Here is a 23,395-nt window from a genome sequence, read left to right on the forward strand (position 1 = left end):
TGCCAAATGCCCCCTGGGGAGAAAATTGCCCAGAAGGGAACTTCTGTGGTTCCCTACACCCAAGCTGGCTTTTGTCAGGAGCTAATACCACAATACCTGGAAAGGGTAGAGTTTGTCGTATTGAGAATAAAAATATTCTAAATCTAGGAAAAATAGATGGACTGGGATTCTGGAAATCCCCTTTGATATACCTTTTTAATGTTTGTTTTTGAGAGAGAGAGAGACAGAGTGAAAGTGGGGGAGGGGCAGAGAGAGAGAGAGGGAGACACAGAATCCGAAGCAGGCTCCAGGCTCTGAGCTGTCAGCATAGACCCCAACTGGGGGCTCAAACTCACAGACCGCGAGATCATGACCTGAGCCTAAGTCAGATGCTTAACCAACTGAGCCACCCAGGTGCCCTGCCTTTGATATACCTTTTTAAAGTTAAGTAACTTTAGTGGTTTGGGAACAGTCTGTGACCCTTTGTACTAGGAGTCCCTTCTGTTTAGACAGCATCTTTAATTCTGGAGAATTAGAAGGGCCAGGATGGGACTAACATAAAAAGAAAAAGGAAATGGCTTCTTTGTATTTACTCTAGCTTTAAGAAAACTTGTGAAGGGAATTTCATTTTTCCTTCTATATTGTTTTGACAAGAACTATGGGCCAAATCTCTACACAGAAAGAAAAATGAATTTGTCTGAAGCATCCCTTGGGGCACGTTTTAAGAACATGAGCTTAGTAGTTAGGGGACAGGAGAAACTCCAACACCCAACAATTCTATTACTAGGTATATATTTGAGCAAAATGAAAATATATATCCACACAAACAGTTATACACAAATGTTCATAGCAGCGTTATTAATAGTAGCCCAAAGATGGAAACAATTCAAATATTCATCAACAAATGAATGGGTAAATAAAATGTGGTATCTTCATACAATGGAATATTATTCATTCATAACAAAGAACGAAGTCCAAAATACATGCTACAACATGGCTGAGCCTTCAAAAGACATGTTGTATTAAAGAAGTCAGTCACAAAAAAACTACGTATTGTATGACTTGTTTATATTAAATGTCCAGAAAAGGAAAATCTATGATATAGAAAACAGATTCGTGGTCACATAGGGCTGGGGGGGCAGGGAGGGGTGGAATAGGGTAGGGGGTGGTAGCTAAAAGGTACAAGATTTTTTTAGGTGATAAAAATGCTTTAAAATTAGGGGCACCTGGGTGGCACAGTCGGTTAAGCGTCCGACTTCAGCCAGGTCACGATCTCACGGTCCGTGAGTTCGAGCCCCGCGTCGGGCTCTGGGCTGATGGCTCGGAGCCTGGAGCCTGGAGCCTGTTTCCGATTCTGTGTCTCCCTCTCTCTCTGTCCCTCCCCCGTTCATGCTCTGTCTCTCTCTGTCCCAAAAATAAAATAAACGTTGAAAAAAAAATTAAAAAAAAAAATAATAAAATAAAAAAAAATGCTTTAAAATTAACTGTGGTTGTGGTTTCACATATCTATAGACATATATAAAAATCATTGAATTGTACACTTCAAATGGGTGAAGAATATGGTATGTAAATTATATCTCAATTAAGCTATTACTGAAAAAAAGTAACCCAAGCAATTCAGGGCCTTCCCCTACATTCTCTGGCCCAATCCTGCTTAGGACCACTCTAAAGAAATAGGACATGGGACAAGCACATTTGGATGGGTCTTGGATGAGAACGTCAGTAGTCTAGAGCATGGCGGTGAACACTACCAAGGAACAATGGTTCCTTTTAACTTCTTTTATCAAGTCCTCTTGGTTTTTTTCTACTTAATGAGCCTTAGCCTGTCCCATTGCTATGGCAGTGGCCTTGGAGTATTTCAGAACATCTATACAGGAGAAACTTCCATGCTGTTAGTTTATACCCACGGTTCTTGGAAGTTCTAGAAAACTTCAGAGTATTTCACTGATAACTTTTGATGCCAGGGTACCCCCAAATATGAGGATATGGGCCACTGCTATTTCTAGATGTCATATTAAATTCAAATTTAAGGGTGCCTGGGTGGCTCAGTCTGTTAAGTGTAAATTCAGCTCAGGTCACGATCTTACAGTTCGTGGGTTTGAGCCCCGCATCAGGCTCTGTGCTAACAGCTCAGAGCCTGAAGCCTGCTTTGGATTCTGTGTCTCCCTCTCTCTCTGCCCCCTCACCACCCTCAAAAATAAACAAACTTTAAAAAATTTTTTAAAAATAAAAACATAAAATCAAATTTAAAAAACTGTCTTATCTTTTCAACAAATGCTGCTGGGAAAATTAGGTATATATGTCCCCCAACACACACAACGAAAAAGAACTTTGATCCTTACCTTACATCATATACAAAACTGAACGTAAAATGGATCAGATACTTAAATATAAGAGATAAAACTATAAAATTTCTAGAAGAAAACATGGGAGAAAATTTCGAGGCCCTTTTGTTACACAAAGTGTTATTAGATATGATACCAGTGCATACTGCATTAAAGAAAAATTAATAGGGACGCCTGGGTGGCTCAGTCAGTTAAGCATCCAACTTCAACTCAGGTCATGATCTCAAGGTCCGTGAGTTCAAGCCCCACATCAGGCTCTGTGCTGACAGCTCAGAGCCTGGAGCCTGCTTCAGATTCTGTCTCCCTCTCTCTCTGCCCCTCCCCTGCTTGTGCTCTGTCTCTCTCTCTCTCAAAAAAATAAATAAACATTTAAAAAAAGAAAAATTCATAGACTTCATCAGAATGAAAACAATGTCCTTGAAAAGTTAAGATAGTCATTAAAATATTAAAAGACATGTTATAGACTGGGAGAAAATATTTGCAAATTACATATGTATAAAGGACTTGTATCCAGAATATATAAAGAACTCTTATAACTCAATAATATGAAAACAGAACTCCACTTAAAAATGGGCAAAGGATCTAGACAAACATTTTTCCAAAGAAGATATACAAATGTTCAATAAGCATGTGAAAAAATATTTGATATCATTAGTTCTTAGGGAAATTCAAATGAAAACCACAATGAGATACTACTTCACACCCACTAGCATGACCCTAATAAAAAGGTAGTTGATAACCAGTGTTAACAGGATGTGGAGGAACTGGAATTCTCATACCTACATTGCTGATAGGCATGAAAAATGGTGATGCTACTTTAGAAAACATTTTGGCAGTTTCTTAAAAATTTGAACACGTAACCCAGCAGTAACACTCCCAGGTATTTACCCAAGATAAATGAGGGCCACATAAAAATCTGAACATGAATGTTCATAGCGGCATTATTCATAATAGCCAAAAGGCGGAAACAACCAAATAGCCGTCAACTAAGAATTAATAAATAAAATGAGATATATTTCTTTTTTAAAAAAAAAATGTTTTTAGTGTTTTTATTTATTTATTTTTTTTTTTGAAAAAGAGAGAGAGACAGCATGAGTCGGAGAGGAGCAGAGAGAGAGGGAGACACAGAATTCGAAGCAGGCTCCAGGCTCTGAGCTGTCAGCACAGAGCCCGACGCGGGGCTCGAACCCACAAACTGTGAGATCATGACCTGAGCCGAAGCCGGACGCTCAACTGACTGAGCCACCCAGGCACCCTGAGATACATTTCTACAATGGATTATTATTCAGCCATAACAAGGAATGAAGTATTGCTATGCTACAAAATGATCTTCCTTGAAACCATGTGAAGAAATAAGCCACAATAAATCACATAATTATATGATTGCATTTACATTAAATGTCCTGAATGGGCAAATCTGTAGAGATAGAAAGTAGATAAGAGATTGTCTAGGGATGGGATGACTGGGGATTGGAGCATGATGTCTACAGGGCATAGTACGTGTGTGTGTGTGTGTGTGTGTGTGTGTGGTGATGAAACTGTTCTAAAATTGATTGTGGTGATGGATGCAGAACTCTGAATATGCTAAAAGCCATTGGATTGTACGCTTAAAATAGGTGAACTGTATGATATGGGAATTATATCTCAGTAAGGGTATTTTAAAATCTGTATTTGGGGGCAATTCTTTTCTTGCCCTTTTGAGGGACTGACAATGAGAAAGATGAAAATAAAGAGTGAAGGTCAAGAGGCCAGTTACTTCAATGGCCGGTAATGGAATGGTCTGCATCCCCAGATCAAACCCCATGTTGGCAATGATCCTTCCCAGCACTGAAAATAGCACCACTGTGGTGGAGACACCTTAATAATGACACTGTCAAACACCTGTCACAATTTTAGCAAGCTGGCTTTTATCTTGTTTTGTTTTATGATTCCTCCACCCTCTACTCCTCATATCATCCGTTGGAGAGAAAAAGAGGTCAAATCAAAATTATAAGCTCAAAAATATTCTTTAGTAATGCCATCACAGAAATTGTAAGATCTTTTATATTCAGATCTTCTGAATAGAAGAACTGTGCAAATACCATAGGGACCATCCTAGAAAACAACATCTCCACCAAGGTGAGTACATTACATTGGAGACTGTGGGAGCACAGAGAGTGGAAGGACATTGAGAAGAGTAGTGGCTTGGTGAAAAAAATCTAGACAGAGACCACACTGTGAGATGAATACTCTGTTATCAGAGAGCTAGAAGTACTCTTGAAGGTCATGTACTTATCTCAAAACCTAAGACCCAGAGAAGAGATATGATTGGCCCCATGTCACACAGTTAGTGGAGAATAGAGTGGATGCTAGAACTCAGGTCTCTGAATCCCAGTTTAGGGCTGAATGTTGGATATTGACAGACTAGTTGGTGTGGGAGACTGGAATACTATGCCAAAGCTTTTGATTGAAACGGCCAGGCCCCACCTCCATCATTGCTCAGAGCCAAGAGCATCTCTTCAACAATACAACTCTAAGAGGATAAATTACTGAAGAAATAACCAATTGCCAACCTATGCTTTGTCCTTTCTTTCCAGATGGACAGTATATTTGATGTTTGGCTACCTCCATCATATGCCTTCTTTTAAAGTACAAAATCTGCCTCAGTGTGAGGCATCTTGAAGTACACATTACAAATGGCAAGGTAGTTTGCAAACTGTCTCCTTTCACAGAGCCTGGCTTCCCATCTTTGATCTTTTCCACTTCATGCCCAAGCCAATCCTCTCAAAGCCTGTCTCCAGGAATTGAATCTGTAGAAGGTTGGGGAGGGGGATCTTTTGGTAATACAAACATCACCTTTCCAGCCTTGATTCGCTCAAGAGAAGGTCAATGATAAATGACCTCCCTCTTGGGGCATAACTTACGGCCACGTGGCTTTTTCTGTTGAGCCAAATGTTGACTGAAAGGGTCATAACACTAGGAGGAAAGAGAGGTTGGCTCTGGGAGAACTGGAGGCCGGGGAATATAAGTAAGACCAGATGTGGCTGGAGGGGGCAGAGATGATGGGGGCGGGGGAGAGAAAACGTGGCTACACAGGCAAAGTAAGAACACATTCACCTTGGGAAATGCACTCAACATTTTCAAGGTTAAATCCACCTTGTCTTCCTGTGTTTCCCGTGATTCCCTTTGTGCCTGCAGCACCCAGTTACTTAGTATAGCAAGACAGAACAAGTTTTTTCTGGAATACTTAACAGTCGTTCAAACATCCTCTGTGCTCTCATTTTCCTATTTCATCGTCTTATGGTTCAAAACATGTCTTAAAACTCCTGTTCTAGCTTCCAAGGCTATGGGTCACCTTGGAATCAGCCTAAAACCCTTTCATGTTATTTTTCTGAGACCTAAAATTCTGGTCCAAGTAGTTGGTACTAGAAAGATATAGAGACATAAAATAAATTCACCCAATTGAAAATGGGCCTAACAAAGGTAACACAAATACTAAAGGGCATACTTAGCCCTTAGGCACGTGTCTTGAGGCAGTGATAAATCTTTGACTGCACAGACCCTGCATGTGGACAAAACTGAGACCAGAGATGCCAATAAGTGCAGCATGAATATGGATGGTGTGAGAACCAGCTGCACCCCTGTTTAAGATGCCAAAAAGCTGGAAGTCTATTATTAAAGCTCTGCATCTCCAATGGAAGCACCATGCTCTATGCTTTACAGAAATGAATGTAAGGCTGGGGGGTGCTGGGTGGCTCAATCGGTTAAGCGTTCAACTCTTGATTTCAGCTCAAGTCATGACTCAACGGTTGTGAGATATAGTCTTGCGTTGGGCCCGGTGCTGGACACGGAACCTGCTTAAGATTCTCTCTCTCTCGCTCTTCCTCTGCCCCTCGTTCCCTCTCTCAATAAATAAATAAATACATAAATAAATACAATGTTTAAAACAAATGAATTTAAGACTAGGTTACTGAGCTAGTACTACTACCAAGTGAACCAGAAATTTGGGTTCTAGTTTTTACACATCCATGATCTTTAAGCATAAGTGTGTGGCTTGACCATGAAAATTAATATTTGGATAATTTTGTCAACACACTGCAAAAACCACTCCAGCTGCCAAAGAATCAAAAAAAAAAAAAAAACCCAATCTCATCTGGGAGTTAACTAATATGCATCATCATCTAACCTTTCATATTTTCCCTGACCTCCTAGAAATCCATTATAGCCCATGAGATTAGCAAGGGCCCCGTCGACTCCTCATTTCATTAGCAACTTCTTATTGAGGTGAGGAATAAGTTGGGACCCCTTCGTACTGATGATGGTTAGTTCCTCTGTCTACACAGACCACAAATATCTCAGGGGCAATGAGTCAGGAAATCTGTCTTCTATACTGGAAAAACATAAGCCCTAAAAAGACCAAGGGCTCCAAAAGCCATCCAAAATAAAAACAGAGAGAAAGAGATGACAGCCATGTCCGTAGATTTCTTGTCAATCAGCGTGAGCCAATCAATCAAACTGTACACAGAAGAGCAGAAGCAACAATAAATCTGGAATAATCAACTGGGCTGTTTTAACTGATCATTATTCAAACAAAGAGGGAGAAAACCACGTGATTTTTTGTCAGTCTGAGATCCAATTGAAGCAAGACCAAATCCAAGTGATGGCCTTGATTTCATGATTAAAATGTTCCATAACAAATAGCCTTGACCATACGTTGTCCTTTCTGCCTAGTGCCACATTTAGGCAACGACAGACATGGAATATCCAAGCGCGTCCAAACCATTGCAACACATGTGCCTTCAGCCTGCATTGAGGAAGATCATATTCCCAAGCAGTAAGAATACCCACCAGTAATCAAAGTGACTGACAGGTGTTAACATTAGAGCTGTCATCACCAGAATTGGGGAATGGGCTGGGCTCCAAGATTTTGAGTTTGGCTAACTTTCAGTATACTCAGCACCTATTTTGTAATTAGTAGGTTTGTCCCTGCACCCCCAAATTTTGTTATTTAATGTCCTTTCTGTAACCGCACAACAATGTTTGATTTGTGGGTTACCCCATGCCTACCAATCTAACCAGTGAGGTTAGGGTAGTTAGTTCCTAATCATTCAGCATCTTCTGTAAACAGCATTTCCTAGTGTGCTCTTCAGAATATATACATGTATATCCCATTTAAAAAAAAAGTGTTTGTGGTTAAATAAAATTGGGGAAATCGTGGGTCTTAATTAAATTGGTTTCCTTTCTGCAGGACTTCTCAGAACATTTAATGTGCCAATGAGCACCATGAATCTCTAAGAAGGGCTTATAATTTGCAACATTTCACAACATTATTTGACCACAGAACCCTTTTATGAAAAGCTGCTGGGGAGCAGGAGATGGGGACGGTTTTTACAATATACTTTGGGAAATGTTGCCTTAACTTGCCATGACTTGCCATGACTTCCACGTAAGTAACAAATAGGAGCTCCCCAGGGGGAACACACACACACACTCCTTTGGAAGCCTCCTATCTTTTCCGATAGACCTAAAGATGGTGTCTGAGGCACTGAATGCAGAGGGCTTCTCAGAACATCTCAGAACATCTACCTAGGCCAAGTTAGAATAGCTTTATGTCAGTCTGTTCAATCAACAAACATTTATAGAGATTCCACAATGTATCAGAACTGAGAATTAAAAAAAAAAAAAGGTGAAGATTGCTTTAACCTTGCACAGAGGTGCAAGAACCTGAAGACAGAGAAGTTTTCAGGGATAATATGACATTTGAAACAGGCCTTAAAAGACAACCCTCAGGGCTCCAAGCAGGCAGAAAGAGACATTTTAAGGAGAAGGAACTGTATTCAGAGGTACTGATGTCTGACAAAGCTTTGTCCTATTCCCTTGAGCACTGCTCCTGATGTTTCGGGACACATACTATATCATACACTAACATTTTATACTGTGTTCCCCAAAGAAATGGGAGCCAATGCTTGAAGGAGTTGGAGAAAGCTTGCTGTTCTGTGTGGCCTGCTGTAGGATTAAAATGCACCCATCACAGGTTTGGAGCCTGCTTGCGTAGGAGGTGGAGGTGTGGCTTTATTTACCACTAAGAGCAACCACAGAATGCCAAGGTGTGGTATAGCTCCATAAAATGCTGAGAATTTGTGCTAAGAATGATGGAGGGAAAGTAGAGGGAAAGGAACTAACATTTGTAGATATATATCTAAATTGTCTAGCAATTGACATACCTGGTTTAATGGCAAATCGTATGCATACATATTTACATCTTGTGTTTTAATTTACAAAGTGCTTTCGTATCCATTGTTTCTTTTGATCTTCAGGTGAATTCTGTGAGCATGGGTAGGGCAGGTGTCATCAGCCCCCTTGTATAGAGAAGTGGGAGGCTTCGGAAAGTTAAGTGATTAGCCCAAGGGTCACATAGTGAGTTGCAATATTATAATAAAAACCAGGTCTTCTGAATCTCAGTCTTAAGTCCTTGATTTGTATTTGTCACACGTTACTCCAAGAGGCTGAAGGTATAGAGATATGGACTTATGCCCGATATAAGGAAAATCTTTCTAAAAATCACAGGTTTTCAACAGTGGGATAGGCTGTCTTATGAAATTGAAATGGTTGCAGAGTAAGTATATCCTTGCCATAGGTGGGAGATTAAATGTCATGGCTTCTAAGGTCACTGTCAACGCTAAGATCCAATGATCCTAAAACCCCTGGCTTCTATTTCCCCAAGATGAGGTGTCCAATGATTCCGCCTGCTCCTGGGAAGCTCCTGTTTATTATGTACTTGGTCCTCAGGAAAGAGATCCTCTTTAAGAGATGCTTGGAGTTGGGACTTTTCCCATGGCAGGTAAATTCGTTGCTTTGGTACAACAAACACAAATCACATTCAACCAATGCGTCCAGGTATCACTCAGATCACAGAATGAGGAACATGTAAAAGTCACAAATTTAGAAACATTCCCAAATATGTGAGTTTGAGTTTTACCAGAGATTTAAACTCTTGCAGCATTCAGTATATGTCAGAAATCATGGGAGGAGACACAGTTCTGCATTTGAACACTCATCAGTCATTCTGATGTAGAGTGAATCTGCTTCTCCAGAATCTATATAATTGCGTACACACCAAAGGTATTTTAAGAAGGTAGGGAGTATGGACCAATAATAATCCGCAGTTGTCTTCTCTCATGGGGGACCAGGATTCTCTTTAGAGCTAACAGAACCAGCCACTGTTCCAATTCTCTTGGAACATATTTTGTCATACATTTACAGCTCCCTATGCTCAAGAGAATGGTGCATCTGTCTGATGGAGATGCCTGGCTGCATTCTTTCCCAGATATTAATATAGGTGGCACTTTAGTAGCATAACCAATGACATGAAGAACCTGATTTGGAGAGGAACAGATGGCAGCATCTTTCTTGGGCTAATTTTAGGATCCTGAAATAGTCCCTTTCTCACACAAAACCATCAGTGGAACCAAATTAAGACAGCCATGTCACACGGAAAAGGGAGAAAGGAAAAATGTGGTCTAGTGTGAGGCAAAGACAAGGAACCAGAGACTTCAGTTCTTCCCCTGTATCCGAGTCCTTCCACAGAACATGAGGGCTACTTCAACCTCTTTTCACCACAATGGATGCTGAATACCAACCTAAGGCCATCTAAGAAGAAATGAGCCGGCAAATCTCATTTCTAGGCATACGCATTGAGTGATCAAGGTTGCATCACGTGATAGCCACATTCAGATTTATAAGAACGTGTAGGATCTAGGTTCTAGGTCCCTTACTCAGCAGATAAGAAAGCTGAGGCTAAGTGACCATCCTACTTGATGAGACAAAAGCAGATTGAATTTCAAAGCCTCAGATTTCTAGTCCAATGTTTTGTCTGCTGAAAAGACCTTTCTTCCAAATGATACCCGAAATATCAGGTAGGGATGATGGGAGGCGGAGGAAGAGACCCCAACCAGAAACGATGCCTGAGGTGCAGGATGGTCATCCAGGCATTTAGAACAACTGAGAAGAAGAGTACTTTAAAAAAAAAAAAAAAAAGTACCTACCTGTTTTCCATCCAGAGTGTAGAGTTTTTTGACAACCCCGGTCTCCAGCTTGATGGCTTCAGTGATGTCAGTGAGGACTTGCTCAAAAGAGTGGGCTGTCTTCTTGTTCAGAAGCACACGCACAGCCTTCCGAGGCTTCACCCCGCTGCGAATGATGGTCACCAGTTTGGGGCGCACAAAGTCCTTGTTCTCTCTGGCCTGGGCACTGTTGCTGCTAGCCAGGGATTGGGGGGCTTTCATATTGGCGGATGTCTTCACATTGACAGACCAGTTGGGATTGACATTCTTGGTGTACTCCACCTTTTTAAAGAAGTTGTCTGAGGAGCAAACATAGCTTTCCCCTAAGGGAAGAAATAAGTGGTGATTAGTTCCACAGCCGATATGTGGACCATTCTAACCAAACTAATGCACATTGACCTTGGAGTAGGGCTTTTGGAGATAACGGTGATAATAGCCAACTGTAGGCACAATTTCTTACTGGGCTCTCTCTTTAAAACTTGGATCATTCAAATTCAAGAGCTGAAAAATCCTATAAAGCTAAGGGTTTTAAGGACAATGAACCCATACATCTAAGTATAATCTAACAAGCAGGGTTCTCTCGCTTGATATGGTTCTATCGCAATTGAAATGTTTATGTTCATTTCTAGTATGTTTGTTTCCATCCAGAGTGTAGAGTTTGATACGATTTTATTGCATTTGAAATGTTTATGTTAATTTCTAGGATGTTTGCTGATATTCAGGGGCATTACTGGAGTGTTTTTAACATGTTTCTATTTCTTAATGTTCCTGTCCTATTTCTGGACTCATAGCCACATTCCATGGTTATATTATAAACCAGGGAGAACTTTCAAAATTAATAGTTTATCCCAAGTTAAAGTGACCCAATTATCCTTGTACATTAGGCATATAGTACATAACTGCCAAGAAGCCAGATTGTCCTTTGCACAGAGTATGTGGCTAAGCAGTGGAATATTGAAATGTGAAATGTATGTGTGTGGTGAATATATATATATGTGTGTGTGTGTGTGTGTGTGTGTGTATACATACATACATATACATATATATATATATACAATTGTGTCCTCTACTGCTCATCTCCACATCAAAGTGGAGAAACTGCCTGAATAACAACATGCGCGTGCTCGTGCGCGCGCGCACACATACACACACACACCCCGTTGCTCATGTTTGCAAATCTAGCTGTTGCTTGAGAAATACTTTCTCCTGTTTCTACCACCCACCCCTCATCTTTCCATCTTCCCCAATGCTACACACTAGATCTGTGTGTTCAAGGCTCTCTTCACCAGGACTCACCCTTGGCTGCCACAAGTAAGGAGGTGGAGATGTAAGAATATGTTATACAGCTAGATTTATGGATTGGAGGAATCTAGTGTACTTTTCACATTTATCTTGGGCTACAGGAAATGACTAATACAGCGGAAGGAACACCGGGGCCAGAGGCAAGGCAGTGGCGGGGAGTAGACACCTGGGACTAGAAGCTGGAGAAAAGAGGAAGAGAGGTAGGCTCAGCCTGGAGGAGAGAGTATTGGAAAAGGTTGAATTTGTTGAGTAAAACACATTAGCCTGAAGGTATATAGAAGTTCATCCAGAGGTCAAGCTGCAGAAAACTAGTGTGAGTTAATCAGGCTTAACTCATCAGTAACAATTCTAAATAAATAAGTTGGTCAACCCTAGCCAGTGCAAAGAAAGCATTACACACAATTACGGACTGATGGCTCTTCTTCCTTTGGTCTCAGCGGGAGAACCATGCAGGGACATTCAGAAACACCGGGCTGATAATTCCCTCCTTTTGCAAATATTGATTGCTTTGCTGCAGCGCCAAATCCTTTAAGTCATGTTAATTAATAAATTTTTCAGTTAGTGCTGAGAGAAGATTCAGTCAGATTCTCTAGGGCACCTTTGAGGACATTTATGTGTGTTTGTGAAGGGGAAGGGTGAGTGGCTTCCAACACTGCTCTGAGTCCAAGAGGCCATTGGTGTTCTGTCTTGTCAGGGAGCCAGGGGGAGGTTTGTAGGTGAACGTAGGCGTCCTCTCCCACGTGGTGCACATACGCACACCCAGGATGGAGTAGTCAAAGAACTCAGTCGAAAGAAACCCTAAACTCTCTCGCTCCCTTGCAGGCAAATCCAACCTAACCCAAGGGATTAGAGGCTAGGGTCTTTAATTTGGGACTTTAAGGGGTGAAGGAGCCTGCTCAATTCCCCCATCTACTCACAGCCAATATCCCCCCCACACCCTTCGAGATGGCCCGTTGCCTTAGCACTCCACCAGATTCACGGGTACCTTCCAAGAGGTTAGTGCCTTTAAGTCAGATGTTTTCCATAACTTGTCAAGTACTTTAAAACTCTGACAACTGGTGGTGTAGAAATGTGTGAGGCTATATATTTATGATTTCACTCATCTACAGTCTCCTCTGGAGAGTCAGCTGTGTAGCCCTATTAGGACTCTGGACTTATTTTGCTCCCATGTCTTAAACCTCTTAAGCCTCTGAACTATGAGTATGATTAACCACCCCCAGATGAAAATGAACATGATGGCAGACAGCTATAGTATCATATGGCACCAAGAACTTTCCAGAGGGCCCAGCTCTCAGCCAAATCTATGTTGAGCACCTTCCAACAGTACATTTTAGTCTCTCCACTCTCTCCTTTTGGCCTCAACATGGAGTAATGGAAAAAGAGCAGCTGATGTGATGTCAGTCAGAATAGGGTCTCCAATACTTCCTAGCTGTGTGCCCTTGAGCAAGTTACCTAACCTCCCCCAGCTTCAGTAACTTGTCTGCAAAGTAGGAATGATAATAACAATACCTACCTCGTAAGGTTGTGGTGAGGCACAAATGAGATGATGGATAGAAACTGCTGAGCCCAGAGCCTAGTGCATGGGAAACACTTGAGAAACTCTAGCTATGGTTATCATTAAGGCCCTCATCTGAAAGAATAGAGAGAGAACAAGAAAGAAAGAGGAAAGAAGCAAGGAGGAAGAAAGAGCTGAGGGGAAGGAGATGAAAAGAGGAGGAGTAAAAGCCCAAGGAAAGAAAAAAGAAAGAAGCAGCAGCAGCCATCTTGGAACTGAGCTATAATCATGTATATAACATGACCACTACCCAGGTCTCATGCCTCGAACATAACAATTTCTTACTGGATAAGAGGAAGTATCCAGTTGCTGAAAAAGTCACATGTAGCACTCCATGGTTAACACCCAGCGAAGCCACGTGGTGCCACTGATGATGCATGCTGAGGGCAGGATCCTTTTAAGACTTTATACTTTTTAGTGCAGTTCTAGGTTCACAGCAAAATTGAGGGGCAGGTACCAAGATTTCTCCCACAACTCTTGTCCCCACACATGCATAGCCTCCCCTGTAATCAAACATCCCTGACCAGAGGGCAGGATATTTACAGTGGTCAAGGGCAGCAACTTGGGAAGTCAGACCCTGAATCCCAGTCCCAATCAGGCCTTTGGGAGCTGTGGGACCTCAGCAAATCATTTAATCTCAAAGTCTCAGCTTTTCCATCTATAAATTGAAGGTATTACACTAGGTGACATCTCAGTTCCTTCCAGACCTAAAGATCTACGAGAAGGAATTTTCTTCTCTTTTCCATCCCCAAAAGACTGGAGGAGGTAACGTTATGAGGGTCATTAAACTTTAAAGAAATAGGCGCCCACTACCGAGGACTCTCCACTTGTACCACTGGAAAGACATCAAGGCTTCCTTGTTCTCATTTTGCAAACATCTGCAACGTCTGCTGCCAGAGCTGGGTGCTTCCTGCCCGTCCAGCTGCCTGGCACTTGGAGCTGGATGAGGTGTATTGCACCTTTACACAGCTGGGTTCCAATCCTGCCACAGCCTGCAGGGGCCATTTCCCACCCATTGGGAGCCTAGAAAGAAAGCCAGAGCCAGGCAAGGTGACAATTTGCTGGAACTGACGATCTGTTTCAGGGGGAAAGAGGGTAAGGAAATGAAGTCATGGAAGCACAGCTGAAAGGGCAGGAAGGGAACAGGATATGGGCTCAAGATGATCTAATGTCGGGGCGCCCGGGTGGCTCAGCCAGTTAAGCGTCCGACTTCCGCTCAGGTCATGATCTTGTGGTTTCTGAGTTCAAGCTCCGCATCGGGTTCTGTGCTAACAGCACAGAGCCTGGAGCCTGCTTCGGATTCTGTGTCTTCCTCTCTCTCTGCCCCTCCCCTTCTCTCTCTCTCTCTCTCTCTCTCTCTCTCTCAAAAATAATAAACATTAAAAAACATTTTTTTAAAGATGATCTAATGTCCACCTCCCTTCATTTTCAGGATGGCTCCATTTTCAAAAACATGAAATACACTCATATTTTCTCAGTGTGAAAACACTTCTGCCTGGGCTTTCTCCCCTTTTCCAGAACTTCCTCATTCAAGAAGGAAAATATTAAATGATACTGCATTGTATTATCCTATCTGTTAATGAGGTACCTGTCCCCCAGGTGTCTTTAGACACCTAGAAGAAGAACCCCCTTCTCTTTGGCAATGTGCTTGCTTTAGGAGCTAGAGGATAAGTTAGTGAGAAGGTGGTTCCATCTCATCTCATCTCATCTCATCTCATCTCAAATGAGTTATGGCAAAGGGTCTGGATCATAACTGATGTCACTGTTCAACTCAGATTTTCCAGCAAGACGGTCCCAATTGTCAATATTCTGTCCCATGCTCCACGTAATAATGCTCAGAATAATACCCCGAAGATTGATCTGGGTACTCACAAGGAAGTGAGGAAGGAACTGGGCAGGAAGGGAAGGAGAATGATTTTGCAATGAAAGACTAAGCAAGACAAAAGGAAGAGTCACATTCATTGACCCACTGGGAATATGACTAACACATAATATGACCACAGCCTACATGGCTTCACTAAGACTCCTTGTGTACCCAAAGAGCTGTGGAAAAGCTGAGATAAATAACCTTATTTGGGTCCAAAATGTCACCCTTGCGACTTTCAGCATCTAGCAGCAAACAGTAGACTAGAGGCATTAGACAAGGAGTGTAACAGGCCAGAGTGATTATTAACCAATACCAATTGTTTTTTATTTCATTTTATTTTTTTCTAAATATTTAACAAAGTGGCCATTTGGAAACCATATGTTCCATGCTCCATTATTCCTTTAAGGTCTACAAAGGAAAAAAACAAAACAAAACAAAACCAAGGACTTCTTCACTCCTAGGAACTCCCATCACTGTAGTTAGCTGAAAGGGACCATCAGGATCACCTAATCCAGTATTTCTCAAGTTTAAAAGATCACCTGGGGAGATTTGTTAAAAACATAGATTCTGCAGCCCTAGCCCTGGGGATTCTGATTCAATAGATCTGGGGTATGACCCAGGAATTGATATTTTCCTGAATCTCTGAAAGAATCTGAAAGGCAGCCAGGTTTGGGAGGCACTGGCCATCCCACGGGGTCTGGAATCCCACGGATCCCATCAGTAGTGTCATCATTATTGCTTTATTTTTTTACATCATTAACAATAATACCTTGTAGCTATAGCTTTACCTTGTCGATGCGTTTCCATAGCTATTATCTAATTATATCCTCACAACCACCCTGATAGGTAAAGAAGGCAGGTGTTACTAGTCTCACACAAATGTTACAATAGATACACAAGATGTGGTTCATACATACAATGGAGTATTATTCCTCAATAAGAGGGACAAAAGTGTTGATACATGATATAACATGAATAAACCTTAAAAACACTTTTCTAAGGGAAATAAGCCAGTCACAAAAGATCACATGGTATATGATTCAGTTTATATAATAAGCAAATCTATGGAGACAAAGAGTAGGTAAGTTGTTGCCTAGGACTGGAGAGAGTGAGGGAAATGGACAATGACAGCTAACTGGTACAGGGTTTCCGTTTGGGGTGACGAGAGTTATCTAAAATTAGATTATGATGATGGCTGCATCACTTGGTAAATTTTCTAAAAATCATTGAATTGTAGGGGCGCCTGGGTGGCTCAGTTGGTTGAGCGTCTGACTCTTGATTGATCTCATGGGTCGTGGGTTCAAGCCCTGCATTGGGCTCTGGAATGACAGTGTGGAGCCTGCTTGGGATTCTCTCTCTCCCTCTCTCTCTATCTCTCTTTCTGTCTCTCAAAAATAAATAAACTTAAAAATTATTTTTTAAAAATTTTAAAATTAAAAAAAATCATTGAATTGTACACCTAAATGGGTGATTTTTACATTGTGTAAATTATACCTTAAAATGGCATTTTTCTTCAAAAATGCTGTTTTACAAAGGAGAACATTATTTACCATGACGATAAGTTATGTAGCTAACCAGCTATAAACTAGGACAACTCAACAGTCATAGCTACCCTTTATTCCTGTATACCAGGAATAATAGTAAACGCTTCATACCCGTTTTCTTATTTAATCCTCAAAGCAGCTATTCCCACTTTACAGATGAAAAACTGAAGCTCAGGGAGTCTACATGGTTTCCCCAAGGTCACACCAGCTAGCAGGTGGCAGATCTTGGATTGGAAACAAATCTGATTCCAAAGACTCCTTTTCCTGCAATAACCTTCTGCCTCTAAGACTAGAACCTGCTGCCTCTGATTCTTCATCAGGGATCTTTCCAAACTTTTTCAGCGTGAAGTCTCTTGGGGAACAGTGTGCATGAATATTCTTAATCTTTCATTCAACCTCTTCCAATGGTGAACAAAGTGAGGGGCTTCTGCCCTCCATTCCTAGAAGAGTAGTTCTAAAGGGCAAAACAGGAGAGAAAAAAACCTTCTTCTTCTTTATCTTCCTCATCCCCAGTGCCCTTTCCCATCTGGCTCTGCAGCAGTGGGAAAGCTGGCCACATTTCTCAATATTATCTTAGAGATACCCCAGAATTTCCTTGACTGAATGAGCAGTACTAAGGACTGGGAGGTCACTGCAGCTTGTGGATGAAGATGATACATGAATAAATGCGAGTGAGCCTTCTTTACATTCTATACAACCCAGGAAGCACTACCAATGCACCCAGGGGAAGAGTCCAATCTAGCAGGACTCAAAAGGGTCAGGAGAAAGGGTGCAGTCTTCAAAATTACATTTATTATCTATTTCGAACTGAGATTCTCACAAAACATACACACACACACACACACACACACACATCTAGGGAAAAAATCAATATCAAGGGCTTGTCCTTGAGCAAGATATGTTAAAAATGGATCTGGGGAGGGGGGAAATCTGTGCATGACACTTCTCTTAGATCAGACACAAGAACATTCTAATTCCTACTCGAAATACAATGTCCCTTGGTTCAGAATTCTGCCTTAGCATCTGTCATGGCCTTTAACAAATCACAACTAGTGGCAATGAGGACATACTGGGTGATTCAAGGTGCTTTGTTTGTGAAAATTATGACGGAGGCACCCCTCAGATTCGACTGACACATGGGTTTTACAGTGACAAAAGATGCACACCCTATCAATTACTCTGTTGGACAGCTCCCTCAACCTCGGGCCAAGTCCTTCTAGTTTGCCCTGTCTCTCCTTTAAGATACGTGCTAGGATAGTCAATCCTTGCATGTTCAGAAAAAGTCTCAGATTGACCTCTGCCTGGTCATCCGGCACACGATCAAATAATCTGAGCCTTCTTAGCATTGTTTTTCAAGGTCAGTTATGTGGAAAAACCTCAGACTTGAACCATGAGACCCAGAGCCAGTAGCCGTATGGACACTGTCTCTTATCAGCAACTGGCCCCAAGTCACTCGACCTGGCCTGAGAAACAGCAGTGACTTGCGAGAACATGGTCTTGTGCAAGGGAAGCCCTCATGCTCCTTTGTCTAAGAACACAAGAAAGCTAGAAGCAGTGAAGCAGAGGCGGGGCACTCCCACACCAAGTCATTTAATGCGCTGTTTCTCATTCCTTGTTGGCTGCTTCATAATCTGGCTTCCCTAGAGATCTGCCTGCTCTAAACTCACCTTTCCTCAGGGAATGGAAGGGGTGAGGAGGTGGGGCTAGAGGGGTGGAGGAAAGGGTTTGGGGAGGGCCATTTGCATGATCACCGTCCCTCGAAGCTGTCCTTTAAAGCACCGTGTCAAGTTAAACGGATTCCATGTTATAGCGATTTAAAAGTGGGGATAGGGAGGCATCCACCATATAATTGACTTGATAACGTACAGTATTAAGCACGTGTCCCAAGATCAATCTTCTACATAACCACAGAGAAAGGCGTCGTGGATGAGCAAGGTTTTGGTAAGAGCTGAGATGTCCCTGCTTTTTGAGAGTGTACCAGGTTTTTTGGGTTTTCAGCAACATAGTCATAAAATCCGATTGTAGAACCAAACTCTAGAGAGGATTTAAAGGGACTTAGGTACAGTGAGTCAGTTCCTATTCTAATAGGAATAGTCTTTATTAAAATACCAGACATACCTACAGCTTTCTTTGGTATTTCTCTCAATGACCTCAGCCTTAGGGACACACCCTGAAGTGGGCTTTTTAGAAGCAACAGCTGAGCAGTGACCACTTACCTAAAAGGATAATCCTTTATGAATATGTCCAGGAAGTCCTGCTTTTAGGACGCCTACTTCCATGCGCAGCAATTCACAGTCTCTCAGCAGCTCAAAGGATATTTGGAAACCTTTCTGTTAACCCAACCAAAGTTCCTTCTTCATTTTACAGCCCTAAGGAGTTCATGGTCTGCCTCAGTAATGCTACTTAGAATTGACTATGAACAAGATCCAGAGTAAATGACACAATTCAGATTTTCCTTTGTACCCTGACAGATGAGCACAATGCATTATCACTGCCATCCACGCTCCAACACCAGCAGAGACTAAAGGCCATGAAGAGCAATGGCTAATGGTCTGTCGATGCCTATAGGATCAGAGAGTCTCGGCATCGACCTGGTGCTCTGACAAACATAATTCCTAATTTTTTTTTTCCCATGAACTCCAAGAAATGTAACCATAGTCAACGGTGCCACCTCCCACCAAGAGCCACCACCCTTGAAATTACCTTCCTCCAGTTCATCCATGCTTCCGATTTTCCTGGATCCATCAATGGTGTAAATGTAACGCACTCCCTGAGGCAAGTTGATGTTGTCAGACAGAGATCGAGTCAGGTCAGCCAGCAAGGCGTCAAAGCTGCGAAAACGGTCAGAGGACACAGCGTACACAATCCCCTTGAAGTAGCGGTCCCCATTGCGGTAGAAACGTACCTTCTTGGCTTTCTTCTCGTTGCTCAGTGCCTGCAAGGTTCTGGTTCGGTAGAAGCTACAATGGGCGCTGTGAGTGGGGCTGGGCAGCCCATTCATCCGTGAGCCTCGCATGTTCCTGGATGTCTTGTCTCTTTCGTCAAAATGTCCAAAATCAAGTTCCATATTTTGGTGGAACCTCAGAGACCTGAGTGTTGGACAAAGGGGGTGAGGGGAGGCAAAGAAAGAGGGGCAGGGCGGGGGAAAAAAAAAAAGAAAAGAATTCAAATATTAGCCAGATCCAGTTCTGCAATCTGCTGCTTGTGAAAAGAACTGCTTGAAAAAAGCCTGTGACCCATCTGCTGCTTGCCCCTGACCTGCAGGAATATTGATCTTAATAGAGAAGAAGGAGGGGCTGAGGGGGTGCTGGCGATGGTGGGGGGTTGGGGTGGGAGATGGGGAAGGAGGCACTTTGGGCACTGTTCCAAAACAGGAGAGGGAGTGATTTTGAAATCGCTTAAAATCCTGGGACTTATTGACAGTGGCTCCTATCAAATTGTAACTTCGGGCTAAATACATTAAAACTGGCATCTGTTTCCTCACACATGCCCACATGACTAACAGTTGTAAATGAATCCATAGCCTGACAAGATCCCCTTAAAGAGAATAGAAGGCGCTAGCTGAGGTTAGCCTCTCCAGTTTGGGAAGCAATCTTTGTGCCTCAGTCAAATGACTACAACGGGGAATGTTTTAATTTTATTCCCAACCCTCTTTCCTACCCTAATGTGTGCATCCCCTCCCCCTAGAATAAACCAGGATTCTCCTTTAAAGGGACAGCCTCCAGGGAGTAGCTACTGTCTTTGTGCTATTCATCAAACCCTTTCCCCACCAAGCTGGTGCAGCTATCCGACATTCATAAGAAATAAGCTGAAAAAAAGGATTAGAAAAATCAGTTATTTAACAAGTTATCAGCTCTGCTTCCCCCCGCCCCCTCTGGCACCATTTGGTCACAAAATCCTTTTCTTTCTTTCCTTTTTTTTTTTTTTTTTTTTTGTTTCTTAATATGTGCACGATCCCTCCCCAACGATGCAGCCCCACCTCTTAATGGAATAATTTAATTGTTGAAAGATTCCCAAATGAGTCCCTGAAAAGCATATGAGACCTTCAGAAACAAGCACACCTTTCATTGTTCTGTATTTCTACCCTGACTGAAGGGGCATTTTGCCCTCACAGCGGGCAATTCACCCCAAACTTGTCTATTGCCCAGGTGCATTAGCTGAGGCAAAAGATGGTCATCTGTCAGATTTATTTTTTCCCTTTCTGCTGAACCAGAGAGAGAGAGAAAGAAAGAAAGAAAGAAAGAGAAAGAAATGAGGAAAGGAAAGGAAAAGGAAGAAAGGAAGAAAGGAAGAAAGAAAGAGAAAGAAAGAAATGAGGAAAGGAAAAGGAAGAAAGAAAGAAAGAAAGAAAGAAGAAAAGGAAAGGAAGGGAAAAGAAAGGAAAGAGAAAAAAGAAGAAAGAAAGAAAAAAGAAAGAAAGAAAGAAAGAAAGAAAGAAAAAGAAAGAAAGAAAGAAAGAAAGAAATGAAATCATGAAACCAAACACAACAGAAGCCTCAAGCGCTAGCAAAGGTAGTGACCATAGCCTATGAACCAAACTATTAACATGCATCTCACAGATGGGGATAAAAGGACTCACAAAGCAAGCAGGGCTCAGCTGCTACACACTGCCACATCGAGAAATTTGCAAGGGACCAGGAGGACAGGAGATAAAGGAGGACGGGTGTCTAGTAGGTTTGCCAGGCTCGGTCCCCCTTTTCTTCCAATGTCACCATGACCTGTGCTGAGCTCAGCATTGTCTCTGTCAGACAACCTGCAGTGGTAAGAGACCCCACCTCCTCAATACAAGTAGCAAGCATTTCCCCAGGCATGCGAGTAACACTTGGCTTTGCTTTAGGATCAGGGGTGGTATTACTCTAAACTATTATTCATCACAGTGAAAACAAAGGAACATCAAACTCACTTTTCCAAAGGAAAATCCCAGGTAGAGGCTTAGGAAAAAATCCGATAGGATAAGGCAAAATAAAAAAAAAAAAATTCAGAGAAGGAGAAGGAGAGAAAGAGAAAGAGCTAGAGCAAGCGCTTTGCCTTGTGCTTTTCCCGTTTGACATCTGTTACATTCTGCCTGAAAATCACTGGAAAGCCCCACTCACCGGTTTTCTGCTGGTTGGGTGGAGATGCTGAGAGAAAGAAAACCAATCTCTCTATGCCTTTGTTGTCTGAGCTCCAAGCAAGAAATTCCTGCCAGGGTGGATAGATGCCTTCTAGGTCCTAGTGCCTTGTCCAGCTTCTCCCCTATAACTCAGGCTTAGTGAATCCCCCCCAACTCCTATGATTAATTACATGCTTTTTTTTCAATTCACAGGCTGCATTAACAGCTCGGAAGGTTTCATTTATAACCAACAGGAAATTGCAGGGTAGCAAAAAGATCGCACAGGCAAATGCAGAATGTTCTAATGAGCAATGTGCTAGCCCTCCCCACCCCCTACCCCCTGCTTTTTTTTTTTTAAAAAGGAACTGGCGATTTCACTTGGCCAAAACCTTAGCCTATTCTGCCTGGGGACCAGGCTCAGAGAGTCCAACCAGGCTTCTTAGAAATTGTAGCTCTCTCCCTTTCACCTTCTTGAGACAAAACACTCTTGAAGGCATCTTAGTTCACGCACCCAACACCTGGTTGTTTTTGAAATAAGGTCAGTGGAATACACTATGAGGGAGTATGAAAAGCATAAGACAAAGGCCAGTACTTCCAGAACTTCATGGGGGATGGAGGAAAAGGATCCCAAAGACCTTATAGCTTGCTGTAGTAATCTAGCTAATGGAATCTGGGGCATTTGCCTTTGAGAGTTTGAGAGTTCAAGTCCAACCCAGAGACCTTGCCATGTGAAGTGTGAGATGCATATTAGTCTCTCCTCAAACTTCCTACGTGTTGCTAATTGTGTTCTTCAGATCAAATACCTTATAAAAGGGAAGGAACCCACCAAATTCAATTTATTAAATCAGGCCAGACTATAAAACAAAAGAAGAGAAAGATGAGAGACTAAAGTAGGGGCAGACTACCATCTTCACAACCAAGGCTGCATGCATTAATGGGTAGCACCTTGAACCATCATGACTCCATTTTCTCTTGGCATCCAGGAAGGTCAGAGATAATAGCCTGCTCAGTAATGATCTTCTATCTGATTCCTAATACAATTAACCCTCCTTCTTAATATATAGCTGTTGGTGATTAATAGGTAAGCATTTTGTGTGCGTGCATGTGTTTTACTGTAAGATGCCTCAAAGTGGGATAAAAAATGATATTCCTTCCCTGATGGAAGGTGTTGGCTTAGCAAGCCTCCAGTCTATATTATCGGGGCAGACAGCCACAGTGTGCAATCTGCCTAGTCAAGGCTGCCCATCTTGCTGCTGCTCTTCCGGTTTCTAAAGAAGTAGCCTCAGGGGACCGCCCGTGTGTGGTGTGTTCTTTTCCATTTCTTTCTGCCTCACACTGTGGCCACCTCCTGAAAACGCAGGGTTATTCAGGTCAGGGGCAGAGAAGTATCAAGGAATAGGAAGAGGGAAATAGGGCAACTCAAAATAAGGGTTGCAGCTTCCTTGTCCAGCAAGGCCAGTGTCTTCATTTTTTATTGCACATCAGAAGTGTTCCATAAATGGATAGCAATTGATTTCGTATAAGGACTCAAAGAAAAAAAATTTTTTTTTTTTATTTCTGATGAGGATATAAGAATGTATGGCATGATAAAACTTAAACATACAGGAGTTAGGGGCGCCTGGGTGGCTCAGTCAGCTGAGCGTCTGACTTCAGCTCAGGTCATGATCTC

The 23,395-nt window shown here is 42.2% G+C and overlaps 1 protein-coding gene across 1 annotated transcript in view; it reads right to left on the reverse strand.

Moving 5' to 3' along the window:
* Positions 1–19,723, reverse strand: part of DCX (doublecortin) — a 105,624-nt gene extending 85,901 nt beyond the window's left edge. The window contains exons 1-2 of the mRNA XM_049644199.1: positions 19,338–19,723; positions 10,349–10,689 (exon numbers count right to left, since the gene is read on the reverse strand). Of these exons, the coding sequence (XP_049500156.1) occupies positions 10,349–10,689; positions 19,338–19,701 (705 nt within the window). The 5' untranslated portion in view covers positions 19,702–19,723. The remainder of the gene's footprint in view (positions 1–10,348; positions 10,690–19,337) is intronic.
* Between the last annotated feature and the right edge of the window lie 3,672 nt (positions 19,724–23,395).

The sequence above is a fragment of the Panthera uncia genome, chromosome X (assembly GCF_023721935.1).
Source record: "Panthera uncia isolate 11264 chromosome X, Puncia_PCG_1.0, whole genome shotgun sequence".
Taxonomy (NCBI): domain Eukaryota; kingdom Metazoa; phylum Chordata; class Mammalia; order Carnivora; family Felidae; genus Panthera; species Panthera uncia.